This window comes from Carettochelys insculpta, chromosome 11 (assembly GCF_033958435.1).
Source record: "Carettochelys insculpta isolate YL-2023 chromosome 11, ASM3395843v1, whole genome shotgun sequence".
Lineage (NCBI taxonomy): Eukaryota > Metazoa > Chordata > Testudines > Carettochelyidae > Carettochelys > Carettochelys insculpta.
Window position 1 is genome coordinate 12,891,496 of NC_134147.1, and position 17,147 is coordinate 12,908,642.

Genomic DNA, 17,147 nt, shown 5'->3' on the forward strand with positions numbered 1-17,147 from the left:
ATGAGCTTATTGTTTCTGGGGGCATTGTTGGATGTGAATCTCTGGAGAGCAGAGCCGCAGTGTTTCAGCCAGTATAGTAAGAAGCAGAGATTCTGGAGCTGCGAAACCACTGCAGACAGGTGGGATCACATCGTGTTGCAGTCATGGGACAGCCAGCAGTGTCTAAAACTTTCGCATGCGTAAAGCCACTTTCAAGGAACTGTGTGAACTGCTGTCTGCTGCCCTGAAGTGCAGCAATACCAGACTGAGGCCTAATTTGACAGTTGAGAAATGTGAAGCAATTACTGTTTGGAAATTTGCAGTGCCAGACAGCTACCAGTTAGGGGGTAACTAATTTGGAGTGGGCAAATCTACAGTGGGGGCTGTCGTCATACAGGTAGCCAAGGCAATCAACATGCTTCTCCTGCAGAAGACAGTGACTCTGGGAAATGTGCAGGAGGTAGTGGACAGATCTGGTGCCCTGGGTTCCCTAACTGCAGTGGAGCCATAGATGGAATGCACATCCTCATCCTGGCACCAGACCACCAGGCCTTAGAGTATATTAACCGCAAGGGGTACTTTTCTCTGGTGTTATAGGAGTTAGTGGATCACAAAGGTGGTTTCACCATCAATGTAGGGTGGTTGGTAATGGTGCCTGATGCATGAATCTTTAGGAATTCTGGTTTGTTTAGAAGGCTCCAGAGAGGTGCTTTCCTCCCAGAGCAGAAATGCCCATGGTGGTTTTGGGTGACCCTGCTTACCCTTTGTTCCATTGGCTCATGAAGCCTTATACAGGTACCCTGGACCCCAGTAAGGAGCTCTTTAACTACAGGCTGAACAGGTGCAGAATGGCAGTAGAATATGCCTTTGGCTATTTAAAAGCCAGGTTAGGTGCCTTCTGACCTGCTTAGACCTCAATGAAGAAAACACTGCCCTTGTCATTGGGCCCTGCTGTATTCTTTATAACACTCGCACAGTGAAGTGGGGGAACGTTTCATGCCTGTGAGGGCAGCTGAGCCAGAGATCCTGGAAAGAAATTGTCAGCAGCTTACCCCAAGGGAAAACAGGAAAGCTCAGAAAGAGGGGCTGAAAATCAGGGATCCGTTGAAAACCATGTTTGTGAATGAATGTAACAGGCATTAAGTGGCATCTCCCCAGCCATGTTGTTTCCTTGCCCTTGATAAATCGTGCCATGAACTGCAAGACAACCATCACCACCGACCCAAACCCATAGCATGTTAGCCAATAAATGAAACTCTTTTAACAATAAGGAATGTTTTTATTCTTGGGGCACTAATAGAAGAGTGCCGTGTAGAGGGAAATAAAAGGATAATAAGATTATAGTTGTTAGCCTTCTGGTGGATGTTGATTTTTTGGGGCTATGAGGCAGGGTTCTCTCTGGCCTTCCCCCTGTGGTTCTGGGTCCCCAACAAGAGGAGGATGTCAAATGTGTGGAGGGATGAGGTATGGAAGATTGTATGGGGGATGCAGAGCCAGGAGCAGGGTACTGGGTTGAGGGAGGTCTCAAGTGATGGTGCCTGGAGTGACTTGGGGATGCAGTGTTCTGTCCAGGGTAGGAGAATGAATGCTCTAAGAGTGCCATGTGTTGGTGGTATGTTGAGTCGCCTGGGGATGCTGTGCCTCTAAAAGGGGAAGGTAATGTGTATGGATGGGGGGTAGGAGACAACATGTAATGGGGAATTTGTGGGGGTGAGGGTTCATGGATCTCTGACTTTTTATGAAGCACAGCCTCAATTATTGCAGAGTTCACTGACTGTGATTTCCCTATCAGTGAATTAATTAATTCTGTGTGCCTGCCCATAAAGGACATGATTGATTCATGCATTCATTCCTGAGAGTCCATCATTTTCTTTCTCCAGTCACAAAGTTCACTTTTCTCTTTTGTAACTACTTGTATATAGTACTCCGACAATACACTCCAGCTCTTCTTCTTCCTCTACATTGTAGGCAGTCTCTGATCTGCTGAACTGGGCCCTCTTTGTCTTTGTCTAGGGTCATTTGCTGATAAAACAAATTGAGAAATATTCATGTAATTAGCAATAGCAACATTTTTATCTTTACTCAGAACAATGACCATAGTGAGAAAGATAATGGCTGCCTGTCTCCAGAAGAGCATATTGCAACTGCATGGTCATTCTGGTTACTCTAAGGAGTGAGGAATGCATGATTCCAAGCAGAACAATTTCAGCTTTTCTGTGGCAGAGTTTTACCCCCAACACTATCCTTGGTTCCTGGGAGGGAAAAAAACTTTCTTAAAGCAATGCTGGGGCAGAGGAATGGGGTGGAGCAGCATGTAGAGTTGGAGTGGTGTGACCCAGGGACACCAGTCCATGGGGGAATGGGTGGCTGCATCACAGCATTCTTGAAGTATGCCATCTTGAAAGGCAGTAGGGGTTGTGTTGAGCATATGCTGCTTCAAGCATGCCTGGATTTTAAATTCCAAAGCGACTGCTCCACAAGTTCAGGTCACTGGAGGCATGCACGTAAACCACAGGAGAGTCCGATCGCCTGCTGGCCCTACAGGGGGTGGCTGGAGCACTGCATGTGCGATTGCACGCCACCCTGGAGTGGGGGTGCAGTCACATGCCATTACTGGTGTAGTGCTCCGGTATCTGTTCTGCTCCCTTCAGTGTTGATAACTGTTCGGCCGTGTGCTCTTTCTCAGTGCTGTGCTGGCTCTGTACAGTCAGCCAACACCACAGACTTCTGAGAGCCCCTGATAACCAAAGATCAGATAAGGTACAAAGGCAGTGGAGCCAAGTTTATTGTCAAACAATGTACGGTCTCTAGCACCTGGGCATCTAGATCAGACGTCAACAGTTTACGCTAGTACCCATGCATGTGTGACAATGGACTCAGCATAATTGGGCCTCAAGGAGCCTCCACTTTCCCCCGGCCAGATGACACTGCCTCTCTGAGTTACTCTTTTATACATGGTTACAAACAAATAAAGTATCCAGGTGCAACCCCCAAACGTATTAGGTTGAAACCCCGATGTAACTAGATGCCTCTCATTACCTTATACACGGTTGGATCAAAACAACACTATCCATCATGTTGTCATCCCAATCCTGTGCTGAACCTGGGTCGATATGTCCCTGTTATCTATGGGCAGTGTATTGGTACCAAGCAAGAAGTTCTGCTACCTTCATGGAATGTTTACATATATGTGGCCCGTGCTTGGTGCTAGGCATGTGCTTTATGAGCAGCCCTGTGTCTTGCCACATTCCTGTGAGCTGGACCTGCCTAGCTCACAGTTTACCTTTTTGCTTTATGTTCACGTAGTTAACCCTATGCTGTTCAGGCCTTAGGCCTTATACCCCGCCTGATCATCAGACCCTCTCATTACTACAGGGGGATCTTCCTGGACAGCTTGTTACTGAAAACAGTGCCTGGATTTTAAATTCTAAAGAGGCTGATCCATGAGATTAAAAAAATCATTAAAAGTTACTGGAGGTGCGCACATGACCCTGCTCATCACCTGCCATCCCTGAAAAGGCGTGGGGGGGGGGGAGGGAGGAGGGGCCTCTAAAGTCTCCTGAGTTAAGGGGACAGGATTCACTGGCTCCAGCTCAATAAACAGCTCCTGGCTTTCAGGGTCTAATTCTATGCTGGAATGGACCCTGCTGTCATCTGCCCCTTCCTCATCAGAATGCACTTGGGCGTTCTCTCCATGACCACAGGTGCTGATGTGACTTTTGGGGCAAGAGGTTGCATCTGCCCCCCAGAATAGCATGACGCTCACCGTACTATCAGTATTTCTAGGGAGATGCTCCAGAATGACAGTTTGCTGTCTGGCATTTCTGGTCGCTCTGCCTGAGCTCTGCCTCAACTCCTTGATCTCCAAGTGGCGCTGCTGAATGTCCTTGCTACACCCTTTCGCCATCATATCTCGTGAAATTTTTGCATAAATATCAGCATTCCTCGTGCTGGATTTGAGCTACTGGAAAATAGCTTCTTCCCCCGCCCCCACTGAAATGAAGTGCAAGATTTCCTGATGGCTCCATGCTCCCCGTTTGCGATCCTGGGAACTCCTGGCTACAAGCTGTGCTAGGCGTACTGCAGAGATGTGATCCACACATCTGCTCACCATGCTGGCCAGAAAAGAAAGGAAATCTAATCAAAATTCCCAGGCTGACTACGACTATGACTATGACTACAGCTTCCTGTCACCTACTTCCGGCTCATCTGGAGAGTAGCGGGGGTGGAGCAGTGTATGAATAAGACCCCTCTAATGGCGAAGTGGGACAGTTTAAAAGCTAATAAAATTGATTTTAATAACACTACTGTCTCTACTTGTATTGTTCAATTTTGCAAACTTGGCCTTGAGTTACTGTGGAGGGAAACTAGCCTTACAAAAGTCAACCTCAGAGTCCTTCAAAACTGACCTGTTGAAGATAGTTTATAAAATTGAACTTTGCCCCTTAAATTCGACTTACTCTTCTAGTGTGTCAGAAAAGGTTAGCACAGGTTCCTGCCAGAAAGGATGCTTTGTTGATAAGGCTGCTGTATACCAGTGTTTCTCAACTTTTTTTTTTATAAAGTACCCCCTTTTTAAAAAAATTGTAAGTCCCCCTAGTACCTACAATTTTCAGACATACACATTTTTTCTACCATTGCAACACCTTTGTTTAAACAACTTAATTTTAACTGGTTGGTTGTAAGAAATTGCCTATAGGGAATAAACTTTTCATTGTACTTATGACTGTGGAGAAAGGATAAATAAAAAAAAAGATGAACATAAAATAAGTCCAATTTTTTAATTCATAAAAAGATTGAGAAACACTGAGTTACTGTCCCCTCTGGAAGAGCTCTGCACACCTCCAGGGTAAACAAACCCCTTGTTGAGAACCACTGCTGTACACAGATAAGGATGTTCTGAATTCCAGTATCTCAGCTGGATGGTTCCACAGCCAGATGGTGCAAATGGTAGAAGAGCATTTTCACAGTGGTGTACAGACCAGCTTCACAAACACCATACCAGCAGGGCAACATTTTACAAAATGGGAACCACCACACAGCCCCACTCCATGTGCGTGCTGTGCATGAGGTCATGCTGTGAGGCGGCCATAATTTTTTGTCTACAAAATGGTGACTTTTGGGAGGCAGACCTCATCTTGCAAGACAAATTTGGTTCATGGGGTTACAGGTCCAATTTGTTGATGGCACAAACCCATTTGAGGTCATGACCCATACTTTGAGAACTGCTGCTCTACTTGCTGGCTCAAGTGAGGTTTTAAGAGCCTGTTATTTATTAACAGTAAATGGAGTTTAGCTTAAGGGGTAAAGGGTTTGTAGCTGAGTTTTTGAAGATGCTGCATCCTCTCTCCATGAAGACTGTCTTTATATGTGAAGTCATTTGTTACATCTGTACATGTTTTCAGCGGTAAAGCAATAGGTTTGGAAAGGAATCTAATGAGAACTCCCATTGAAATTACATGCATGAGAGCTAAGTATCACTTTAGTGCCATTAAAAAGATTTCATCTCCTCTAACAAAGCTTGCCAGCAGAGTGCAAGAGGACAAACCCCATGAAGCCACTACCATTTGGCCAGGGAATAACACAACTCTGCATATGATGAAAAAAATGCTGATAATAGGTACTGATAGTTTGTTCTTGGAGTAACTTTTTTATGGTCTGTCTTCAGTGGGAAAAATTATCTCAGGTTTATGGACCAGCAGGTCTGTAGTGCTTTTGACAGCTGTTGCTGAGGGTCGTTAAGTGGAAATCAGTGGCTTAAAGTTCTGTCAGTATGAAAAATGGTGGTCAGAGTGGCTTTAAATGCAGCTGTCATTTTTACAGTGGTGCAAAGTGAACTGCAGGAAAGCCAATATCATCTGTAGCATTCACTGTCATATACTTAAAGAGAGCACCTCAGAAGAATACAAATAAAGTCTGGAGACACATGTAGGTGCCATGTGTGGTAGAACCTCTATTTCATGAACTGACTGAAGCAGTTATAAAATTGAAAATCTTAAAATGGCAGTAGATATGGCACATAAATCAATGTATTAATTGGTCATTGACAATTTACATAACAGATGATAACAGAGGTGTAAGGGACCTGATTTTTGGGAGACCTGAATGTTTTTCTTTGTCACCAAATTTCTTGGTAAAACTTGCGTAAGCATGTGAATGTTGATTGAAGTTAGGTTTGGCAGCAAAATAACTTCGGCACCAAGAACATCATTTGTATAACTCATCCTCCATAAGAATGATGTTTATACAATTTGGGGTTCTGTTATGTTGTGATCAAGTCAGCGAGTAGTTCAGTGTCCCATGTCATTATTCTGCTTCTCAGCACATAAGATGGACATATTTGTTAACTCTGTTTCACAAAATGTTTTGAAACATCAGTATAAAAAAAAGAGTCTCTTGCAAAGCATTTGAGGCATTAAAGCAGATGTAGTTTGTCTCATTAAATGTTATCAACTAGTTTTTAAATATTTTTCTTAAGAAATTATATTAAAAATATACATATTGCAATGGTTTTAAAATTCTGAATTTTTGTGTGTGAAAATATTCATCATGCTAAAAGGATAACTTAACTCCACCCTCTGCCTCTGTCCCCAGTCAAGCATATGGACAAAAGAATGAGCAACTCTCTTTCTAGTTTTGAGAAGCTTAGTAATTTTTAAAAATAATTCTTATTAGCTGTGTCTGCACTATGCCCAGAACTTCGAAAGCAGCATGATAACGAAGCTAATTGAAAGATGCTGATAAGGCAGCACCTCATTAGTATAGTGGTGGCCACGTCACTTGGAAAGTGCCACTTTTGATTGCGCGTCTTGTCTACCCATGGTCCTTTTCAAAAGGACCCCGCACACTTCGAAATCCCCTTATTCCTATAACCAAATAGAAATAAGGGGATTTCAAAGTGTGTGGAGTCCTTTCAAAAAGGACCCTGTGTAGACAAGCTGCATCTTTCAATATGATGTATATGTTTTCCTCTGCTCCAATGTTTTTTTAAACTGATATAGTTAAACTGGTGGAAACCCTTTTGTGCACCATGCCTGAAACTGATGTGAAGTTAGCTTAATTTGGAAAGGTCTTTGGTCTTAGGGTAAACTGAACCCAACATAGGGGTTTAATTCAATCAGGCTGGAAACCTGTTTCAATTAACCAGTGCAACTTTTTGCAGACAAGGCTTAAGAGCAGAAGGGCATGTTCCTCTAGCCAAGGGTACCAGAGGGCATAATGTGCTTCACTTCTGCTCTCCACTTCCTTGTCTGTACCAAGCTCTGGAATCTATTTCTGGAGGCATGGAGGGGAGCTGTTCACATGGAGTGAGTGGCTTGCTAGGCCAATCTTCAGCTGCTTTGTTTAAGTAATTTTAAGGCCCGCTGTTCCTCACTAGAGAGACTGAGGATCCCTGGGGGGTGTGTGTGTGTGTGTGTGTGTGTGTGTAGTGGCAGTAGTAGTAGTGCTCAGATATTTTGTAGTTACACATTTTGGAGGGTAATTCTAGAAATCAAAAGCCAAACTCAGTAAGCAGATGCAATTTCCATGAAGCTCTCTGGGATAAAATCAGCAATGACATGAACAGTGGAGTTATGCATGGGTTGCCAGAAAATGGGTGTTAAAGATGGCACCAAGTTAGCTTTCAGTGGGTGCTCAAATGAATGTGGGTTGTATACCAATCCTGTGAGGGGTGTGTGCTTTACTGAATGCATGGTCAGTGGAATTTATACTGCTTCATTGTTAACACCTAAATTACAGTCAACATCTACCATGTAAATCACTGCTCAGTCTGGTCCTCAGGACCTCTTCTAGCATATTTTCAGTAGCTTTTGTTAACTTCTTAGCATGTAGCCTTTTACAGGTGGGTCATGCTAAACGCTAATGTGAGTGATGTGATGTGCTCTATTCATTTAACAAGAAGATAAGATAAAACTGTATGTAGCTTTTCATGAACAATATATTAATGCTTTTATGTGTTCAAAATAAAGCTTTGTATATTTTGTGATAATCTACTGAAGTTTTCTGTCTGCTTGTGTTGTAGGCTTGATTATCTCTGCCACAGTAAGAAGTTAAAGGATGTCTTTCAGAGAGATCTGTTGCCCTCTGCAGAAATGATCACAGTCTTGAGTCAGGAGTTTGGGATTCCCTTAACTAAGGAGGACTTGTTTATTCAAACACTTCCCTGGCCCTCTTTCTCCTCACATGCTTTGCAAAAATCAACTATGGTTAGCATAAAACAAGGAGCAAAGCATCCTTTACTGGATAACCACAATAAAAATTACATTCAGTGGAAAAAGGCAATGGAAAATACAATGCAGCATTACAAAGATTACATCCAGGTGAGTTGTGTGTGATGAGAGCTATGGTACTTGAAGCAGTCCTAATAGTCATAATTAAGATCACCTTAATTCTCCAGGCCTCCTGTGGAACTACACTCTTAGGATGTGGCCACACTTGGCTAAAACTTCGAATGGGTCATGCTAGTGGCCAAATTGGAGGATACTACTGAGGTGCAGAAATGAATTTTCAGCACCTTGTTAGCACGCTGCCGGCCGTGGCTCTTCAAAAGTGCCGCGTTTCAATCGCGCACAGCTCGGCTACATGGGGGTCCTTTTCAAAAGGACCCCACTGACTTCGAAATCCCCTTATTCCTATCAGCTGAAATTTGAAATCTTCTTATTCCTATCACTTCCTGGCATGGGCACCAAAGACAGCAAAGTCGTACCATTGACCTCAGTGCAAATACTATAGGTGGCACCCAAAAGTTCCAGGGCCCATGACGCCAATGCCTCCGCATCCCACGCACTGAGCCTAATTCTCCTTGACTTTCCAAGAGGAGACATGGTGTCTTCCTCCATGCTGGACAGTATGGAGACCTGGTGAGCCCTTCTTCCATGCTAGACACATACCAGGCTGTGTGGGCACTTATTGAAAAGATCCAGTCACCGGTACGGACTGTGGCATCTGTCTCTTAACACATCTCCAGGGGAAGGCTGCTTTGATGAGCTTGCCTGTTCTGCCACAAGTGCCTGTCCACTTGGGGTCCTGTCACAGCCATTCACAGGACTGCTGCTGACTGACTCGTGGCACCAGTCACACTCATGGAACCTGCTCCCAGTGGAGGGCTTCCATGGCAGGTGGTTGCAACTCAGTGTCTGGACTGTCAACGGTGCCTTCTGCACAGACGCTTGGTACTGTGTCACTTAAGGACAATGCTGTTCCCGGTACTCCTTCCACTCAGACTCTTGTACCTGACATACCAGTCCTGATGGTCAACGATCTTGGCCCCATTCTCCAGAATGCATGGACGCTCCTCAGCACTATTCCTGCTCAGCTCGCAGGCCCTGATTACCCTGCTAATCTTGCTTGGCACACAGGTCTCTTCGCTGGTCTCGGTCTTCACTTTGATCCTGCTTGGCGCATCAGTCCTGATCTCAGCACCTGTCTCATTTGGTGCATTGGTTCTGATCTCAGCACTGATCTCCTGTAGCTCACCAGTCCCTGTGTTGGCACCAGTCCTTCTTGACATATAGGTCCTGCTCTCAGCCTGGGTCTTGTGTGGCACACCGATCCTGCTCTTCTAGTTCCTGGCACTGGTCCCGTTTTCAACATTGGTTCCATTCTCCACATCAGTTTTGCTTTCCTCACTGGTCTCATTTGCCTCGTTGGTCCTGCTCCCCATGACAGTCTGATCAATGTTCCTGGTCCCAGCTTGATGAAGCCTGCCACCACCCTCCTACCCTCCTCCTTGCTCGCTGGCAGTGTAGGCTGTTAATGAGAAGTAGCAAAAGGGCCAACACCCAAATCTAAGCATGATAAGCATTTAGATTTGTTTGGTAGGGAAATCTACTCTACAGGGGACCTGTTAATCAGGCTGTCTAACCAGTTGGTCATCTTGAGCCACTATAATTACAGATCCTGGGCTTCCCTCCTAAAGTTCAAAGACCTGTTGCCTGAGGATTTGTGGGAGGAGTTTTGTGCAATCCTTCAGGATGGTAAAGCAGTGTCTCATACCTGTCCTAGTTTCCCTGGATTCAGGGGGAGGCTGTTGCCAGGGTTCTTGCTTTGGGCATTTCCATGCACCATGTAGCCTAGTTACAGCCTTCCTGTCTCCCGCCTGAGATCTAGCAAATGATCCAGGACCTTTCCTTCAACAGGCTGAGCTATTCACAGAGCAGACCAACTCCCATCTCCACAGTTTAAAGGACTCTAATAATATGTTGAAGTCCCCAGGAAGGCACATACTGGCTATGTAACAGAAGTTCTTTCAGCCACGGGCCCTGCCATGGCCCTTCCTGTCTTGAGGTATCCTTATTTTTGTCACCGTCAGTCCTGCTATTGCTTGCCACAAACTCTCTTGCCCACAGTCTGGGACCAAGCAGAGCTAGTCCAAGCATTCTCTGGGCAAAAGCATTTGTTTTGATAGTGTGCCCAAGGTTAGAGTATGAGTACCGCTGAATCATCCGTTCCCATTTCTTAACAGGCCTCCAAATGGTTGCACTGGGATATGTCATTCCCTTCTGTTCTCCCCTCACTCCCCCCCCAACTTGTCCCTTTTCAAGGACCCCTGTCATGACCTTAAGTAGGTTTGGTCACTCCTGGACCTAGGGGTGGTGGAAGAGATCCCCCCTCAGTACAGGGGCTGGGGGTTCTACTCCTGTTAATTCCTAGTCCCAAAGGCAAAAAGGGGGCCTTAGGCCTATACTGGACCTCAGAGAACTCAACACATTTATTGTTTCCCAAAGTTCCATATGGTCTCTCAGGGCACCATCATTCCCTCCCTGAATCTGAGGGACTGGCACGCCACTCTTGACTTAAAGGGCACAGTTGTTCATGTTGCAGTCCAGCCTTCTTATCGGCACTACTCCGCTTTACTGTGGGGCACCTGTACCTCCAATTCAATGGCCCTTCCCTTTGGGTTTTCCACAGCCCTCCAGAGTTTTTACTAAATGTATAGCAGTAATGGCAGCATTCCTTTGACACAATGGCATTCACATCTACTCCTCCCTAGATGATTGCCTCCTGTAGGGCTGCTTGTTTTGCCAGGTGGATGCCCAGGTGGCTCACAGAGAAACTCTGGACAAGCTGGGGCTCAGGGGTGTCATTTTAGATTTTGGTGGCAGGGAGGGCAGTGGGGCTGACAGGGCAAGGTGAGAGGAGACTCAGATCCAAGCCCCCAGAATGGGTGGGGATGAGGGTGGGAAGGGGAGGGCTGAGGGCAGTCACCCTCAGGCCTCCTCCCATGCTGGCATAGAGGTACAACACCCTCTAGAGCTGGTGAACTGTCCATGCAGCAGTTCAAAGGAGCCAGGAGATTCCAGCCGTCCTTGAAGAGCTGCCCCAGGGACAATTTCTCCTTTTGACCCTTGCTGTCAGGCGTGTGGCTGGGCTCACCCCTTCCCTCTGTGTGTCTAGATCATGTCCTTTAGATGAGTGTGCTACAATCTCACCAAGGTTGCCACCTGTTGTAGTGCATTCGATGTGAGCTCAGGCCTCTTCCACTGCCTTCCTGTTTCATGTTCCTCTCCGGGAAATCTGTCAAGCTGCGACATGGTCCTCAGTACACTTTCACATCGAACTATGCTATTGTGCAGCAGTCTAGAGGGGATGCCGCCTTTGGGGCCACCATGCCTGTGTCTTTCACATTGACTCTGACCCCTCCTCTTGGGTATGGCTTGTGAATCACCGAAGTTGAATAAATATGAACAGTCAAAGAAGAAAAACAGTTACTTACCTTTGTAACACTTGTTCTTCAAGAAGTGTTGCTCTATTCTATTCTTCCCCACTGTCAGAGAGCCATCAAGAAGGGTCTGTCAGGTTGGCAGGGTTCCACACTGGCACCACTCCAGGAGGATCCACAGTCATGAACACAGCACGTGCACACCTAACTGGAAGAGATGTGAGCAACTCCTCTTGAACAACAACCGTCACAAAGGGGAGTAACCGTTTTTGTCACTGACACGCTGTTCACCTAATCATGTTGACCATTGCTCTGCATTGCTTGGTGAGGTGGTGTTACTAACTTGATTTAGAGAGGCACTTAGTCAAGAGGAGCCAAATTTAAGTGAAGACACTTCCATAGCCAGGTCAAAACAAGGGAGCTTATATTGACCTGGCTCTGTAATGTTGACTGGGCCTAAGAATGTTCCTAACTACCTTTGATGTAAGCTAGAGAAGGTTTCCTGGCAGATCTGAGATTCTGAGATCATGTTATTAAAAGCACATTATTTATTTGAGGACTAATAAACATTCATTGCACGTTTCTTTTGAATATGTATTTCCTGTGTGTGTTTCAATATTAAAAGTTTTTCCTGGCATGTGTGTAACGTTCCAGTCCTATTTCATGCTACCCTGCTTTGTGAGCACTCCTGCTGATGAAGTTACAATAAGTTGGATGCTTTAAACTTGTTCACATGGAGTCTGTTGTTGATAAAAGGACAGTTGTGTGAAGCTAGGAAGGAAGCAGTCTCATAATTATCCTTGTTACATGCTGCTCTAACATCACTGGGTTTGTCTACTCTGCAGGGGAGAGCATCCCTCCCAGCCTGGGTAGACAAAATTGTGCTAAAAATGGAGGTTGCAGGACTTGGGGCAGAGCCTGGGTTGAGATAACGTAAGCCTTTTCTAGCTGGGCTGGGAGTCATTCTCCCAAAAGCTGAGTGGACAGACCTACGGAAGGATCAGGGAGCTTAGCACTTAGTGCTCTGTGCAAATGAAATAAGGAGCTAGTTTTTTTATCTCTGTCACTGGAATTTTTCAAGAGCTCCTTCCCATGAGTCCAGCTGATGAAGATGTCATCAATGTAGCACAGGCAGAGGAGGGGTACTAGGGATGAGAGCTGCAACAACAAAAAAATTCAAAAATACACTACAAAGAGAAACTGCAGAGCTACAATTCATTTGCAAATTCGATAGCAGCAGTTTAGGACTGAACGAAGACTGGGAACGACTGGCCAACTACCAAAGCAGTTTCTCCTCTTTCGGTGTTCACACCTCCACATCAACTGCTGCAAGTGGGCCACATCCTCCCTGACTGAATTAACCTTGTTAACTCTGGCCTTCCTCTTGACTGGTACTCCCTTCATTTCATGTGCCTGTATATTTATACCAGCTTCTGGACTTTCAACTCCATGCATCTGATGATGTGCGTCTTTGCCCACAAAAGCTAATAAATCCAATAAATCTGTTAATCTATAAAGTGCCACAGAACTTCTTGTTGTTTTTATTATCTGTGTAAAATATGCAACTTTCCCTGTAGAAGTACATAATGTATTCCCAATTTATAGTTTTTGAGTCTGCAGTGGAGAAGTCTGACAGAAAGGCCTTCTCTAGAAAAACAAGAATGTTCCTTTTTTGTTGGTAGGCTAATGTCAACTTTCAACCTTTCTGACAAAACAAACATTGTGCAGCTAAGTATTTATAACATACTAGGATTGCTTTCTAAGTCAACACAGGATGGTGAGTCACGTAAACACAATCTGAGTTCATTTATACTAGCATGTGAAAGTCACAGTATTTCCTCAGAGGCCACAAAGGGTCTCAATATGACAATCTCAAATAAATGAAAAGGGCATGAGTGGTATATTTATACTGTGCCAGTAGGACTGGTTGCAAAGCGATGTGAGGCAGGAAACCTCTTGCTTGTGTTGTGGGAGATTTTTAGCAATAAAATAATGTGCTAGTGGGTTTAAATTCTCGTGTCGTTATATATACATACATGACCAGGCAGAATCACTCCAGAGCAGCATCACTTAGAACCCATTTGTAGGATGTCCTGTATTGCGGGTACCTACTGCTGAGGAAATGCCAGGACCTGACTAGCACCCTAGACTCCAATCATCAGAAAAGAGAATGCCACCTCAAGCTCTATTAAGGTGCCTTCTTTTGGGGCTTTGACCAATGGGGGAAGCCCTGTTGGCATATCTGGAAGCACTTACAATTATTTTAAGGGTTAAACGTCATGTAATGTAAGAATAGCCAAACTGGGTCAGAGCTAAGGCCCATCTATCTCAGTAGTCTGTCTTAGAATCATACGATGGTTGTAAGAGACTTCAGGAGGGCTTCAAGTCTAACCCCCGCCCCCCGCTCAAGGCAATGCCAATCCCAGCTAAACCATCTCTGTCAGGGCTTTGTCAAGCCAGGACTTAAAAAACTTATGGGGATGGAGATTATGTCACCTTTCTAGGTAACCTATTCCAGAGCTTCAGTGAAATAGTTATTCCTAATATCCAGCCTAGACCTCTCCCACTGCAACTTGAGACCATTGCTCCTCCTTCAGTCATCTGTCACCACTGAAAACAGCCTCTCTCCATCCTCTTTACAATTTCCCTTAAGGTATTTGAAAGCTGCTATCAAATCCCTCCTCCCCATTCTTGTGGAGACTAAATAAGCCTAAATCACAATGTCACCTCAATAAGTCATGTGCTCCAGCCCTCCACTCATTTTTGTGCCTCTGCTGGACTCTCTGCAATGCGGCCCCCTCCTTTCTGTAATGGGGGTGATGACCAAAATTGGACACAATATTCCAGATGTGGCCTCACCAGTGTAGCATAAAGGGGAATAATCACTTTCCTAGATCTGCTGGCAAAGCGCCTACTAATGCGCCTCAGTATGCTGTTAGCTTTCTCAGCTACAGGGGCACATTGTTGACTCATTTTCAGCTTCTCATTCACTGTAATGCTTATGTCCTTTTTTGCAGAACAGTTGGTTCCCCACCTGCAGCAGCGTTTGAGATTCTGATGTCCTGAGTGCAGGGCTGCGTTTCTCCTTCTTAAACCTCACCAGATTTCTCTTGACCCAATCTTCCAGTTTCTTTAGGTCACTCTGGATCTTATTCCTACTCTCCAGTGTATCCACCTCACCCGCTAGCTTAGCATCATACACGGACTTGCTGAGGGTGCAATCCATCAATTCATTGAGGTCATTGATGACGATGTTGAACAAAACTGGCACCAGGACTGACCCTCGGGGGACTCCACTTGATCACCAACCCAACATCGAACTGTTGATCATAACCCATTGAGCCCAACAGTCTAACCAGCTTTCTAGCCACCTTATAGTTCATTTAGCCAATCCATACTTCTTTAACTTGCTGGCAAGAATACTGTGAGGGAACATACCAGTTGGGTAGCTGACCTTGTGTCTATTAAAACAGAGGGGAAAAAAAAGCATTGAGTATTTCAGCTTTTTCCACATCATCTGCCACTAGGTTACCTTCCCCATTCAATAACAGTCTCACACCTTCCCTGCCCACCACCTTAGTGTTTACATGCCTGCAGAAACCTTTCTTGTTACCTTTCACATTCCTTGCTAGCTGCAACTCCAACTACGCTTTGGCCTTCCTGATTGCACCCCGTATGTTAAAGCAACATATTTATATTGTTTCTTAATCATCTGTCCAAATTTCCACTTTTTTGTAAGCTTCTTTTTTGTGTTTAAGCTCACCGAAGATTTCCCTATTAAGCCAAGCTAGTTGCTTACCATATTTCTTTTCTTGTTGCATTGTAGGATGGTTTGTTCCTGAGCTTTTTGTAAGGCTTCTTTAAAATATAGCTCTTTTGACAGTGGCTAATGCCAGGTGCCCCAGAGGGAATGAAAATAAGAGATAATTGTCAAAGGATCCATCCTGTGACACCCATTCCTAGATTCCAGCACCATCTCTGCCCATGCTGGCTAATAGCCATTGATGAAGCTATCCCTCATGAATTTATCTAGCTCTTTTTTGAACCCTGTTATAGTTTTGGCCTTTACAACATGCTCTGGCAAGAAGTGCCACAGGTTGCATTGTATAAAGATGTACTTCCTTTTATTTGCTTTTATCCTGATACCTATTCATTTCATTTGGTGACCACCAGTTCTTTTGTTATGGATGGGAGTAAATAACTCCTCTTTATTCACTTTCTCTACACTAGTTTTGAGATAAGGCAACCATGTCTGCATGCAAAACAAAAAAGCAGTCATGTAGCACTTTTAAGACTAACAAAATAATTTATTAGGTGATGGGCTTTCATGGGACAGACCCGCTTCCTTAGATCATAGCCTTACCAGAACAGATTCAAAATATAAAGCACAGAAGTCCAAAAATTGTTATCCAGGTTGGCAAATCAGAAGAGCAGAGGGGTGGGGAGAGAGATGTTGAGTTAGATAACATCAAAGTATGTAAAAGAGTCCTTATAATAGGTCAGTTAATTGCTGACCCTGTTCAAACCGCATGTTAATGAGTCGAATTTGAACACGAATGTTAGTTTTGAGCATTTCCTCTGTAGATGGTTGTTAAAGTCTCTTTTCAGTAGAACACAAACTTTCAGGCCTTTAACAGAATGGCCCACTCCATTAAAGTGCTGGCTGACAGGTCTGTGTATTTGGAGATTTTTGTTGTCTGTTCTATGTCCATTCATTCTTTGTCAAAAAGTGTTTGCAGCCTGTCCTGTATACATGGTGTGTGGGCATTTATGGCATATATGATGTCAGTTGAGGAGCAGGAGAACATGCCTGTGATACTGTAATTAACATGGTTAGGTTCAGTGATGGTATCTCCAGAATAGATAAGTGGACAAAGTTGGCAACGGGGCTTATTGCAAGGAAAAGTTCCAGGATTAGTATTATTGTGGTATAGCCTGTTGTTGCTAGTGAGAATCCTCATAAGGTTGGGAGGTTGTCTATAGGAAAGAACAGGCCTGTCACGTAGGGCCTTCTGGAGTGTGGCATCATGATTTAGGACAGACTGCAAACACTCTTCAACAATGAATGAATGAATGGACATTGAACAGACATCAAAAAATCTCCAGATGCACAAACCTGTCAGCCAGCACTTTAATGGAGTGGGCTATTCTGATAAAGACCTGAAAGTTTGTGTTCTACTGAAAAGGGACTTTAACAAATGTCTCCAGAGGGAATGCTGAGAACTAACATTCATATTGAAATTCAGCACACTAACACATGATTTGAACAGGGACAGCAATTACCTGACCCATTATAAGGACTCTTTTACATATGTTGATGTTTTATCCAACTCTTAACTTTCCCCACCCTACAACCCCCTCTATACCTGCTGTTCATCTCCTCTTCTGATTTGCCAATCTTGATAACAAGTTTTGGACCTCTGTGCTTTATACATTGAGGCTATTCTGGTAAGGCTATGCTCTCAAGACTATTTTGTTAGTCTTTAAAGTGCTACATGACTGCTTT

The 17,147-nt window shown here is 44.5% G+C and overlaps 1 protein-coding gene across 1 annotated transcript in view; it reads left to right on the forward strand.

Annotated features, from left to right (window-relative positions):
• The window catches only part of CFAP92 (cilia and flagella associated protein 92 (putative)), a 135,382-nt gene that overhangs the window by 103,278 nt on the left and 14,957 nt on the right, over positions 1 to 17,147 (forward strand). Inside the window, exon 12 of the mRNA XM_075005903.1 lies at positions 8,003 to 8,300. Within this exon, the coding sequence (XP_074862004.1) occupies positions 8,003 to 8,300 (298 nt within the window). The remainder of the gene's footprint in view (positions 1 to 8,002; positions 8,301 to 17,147) is intronic.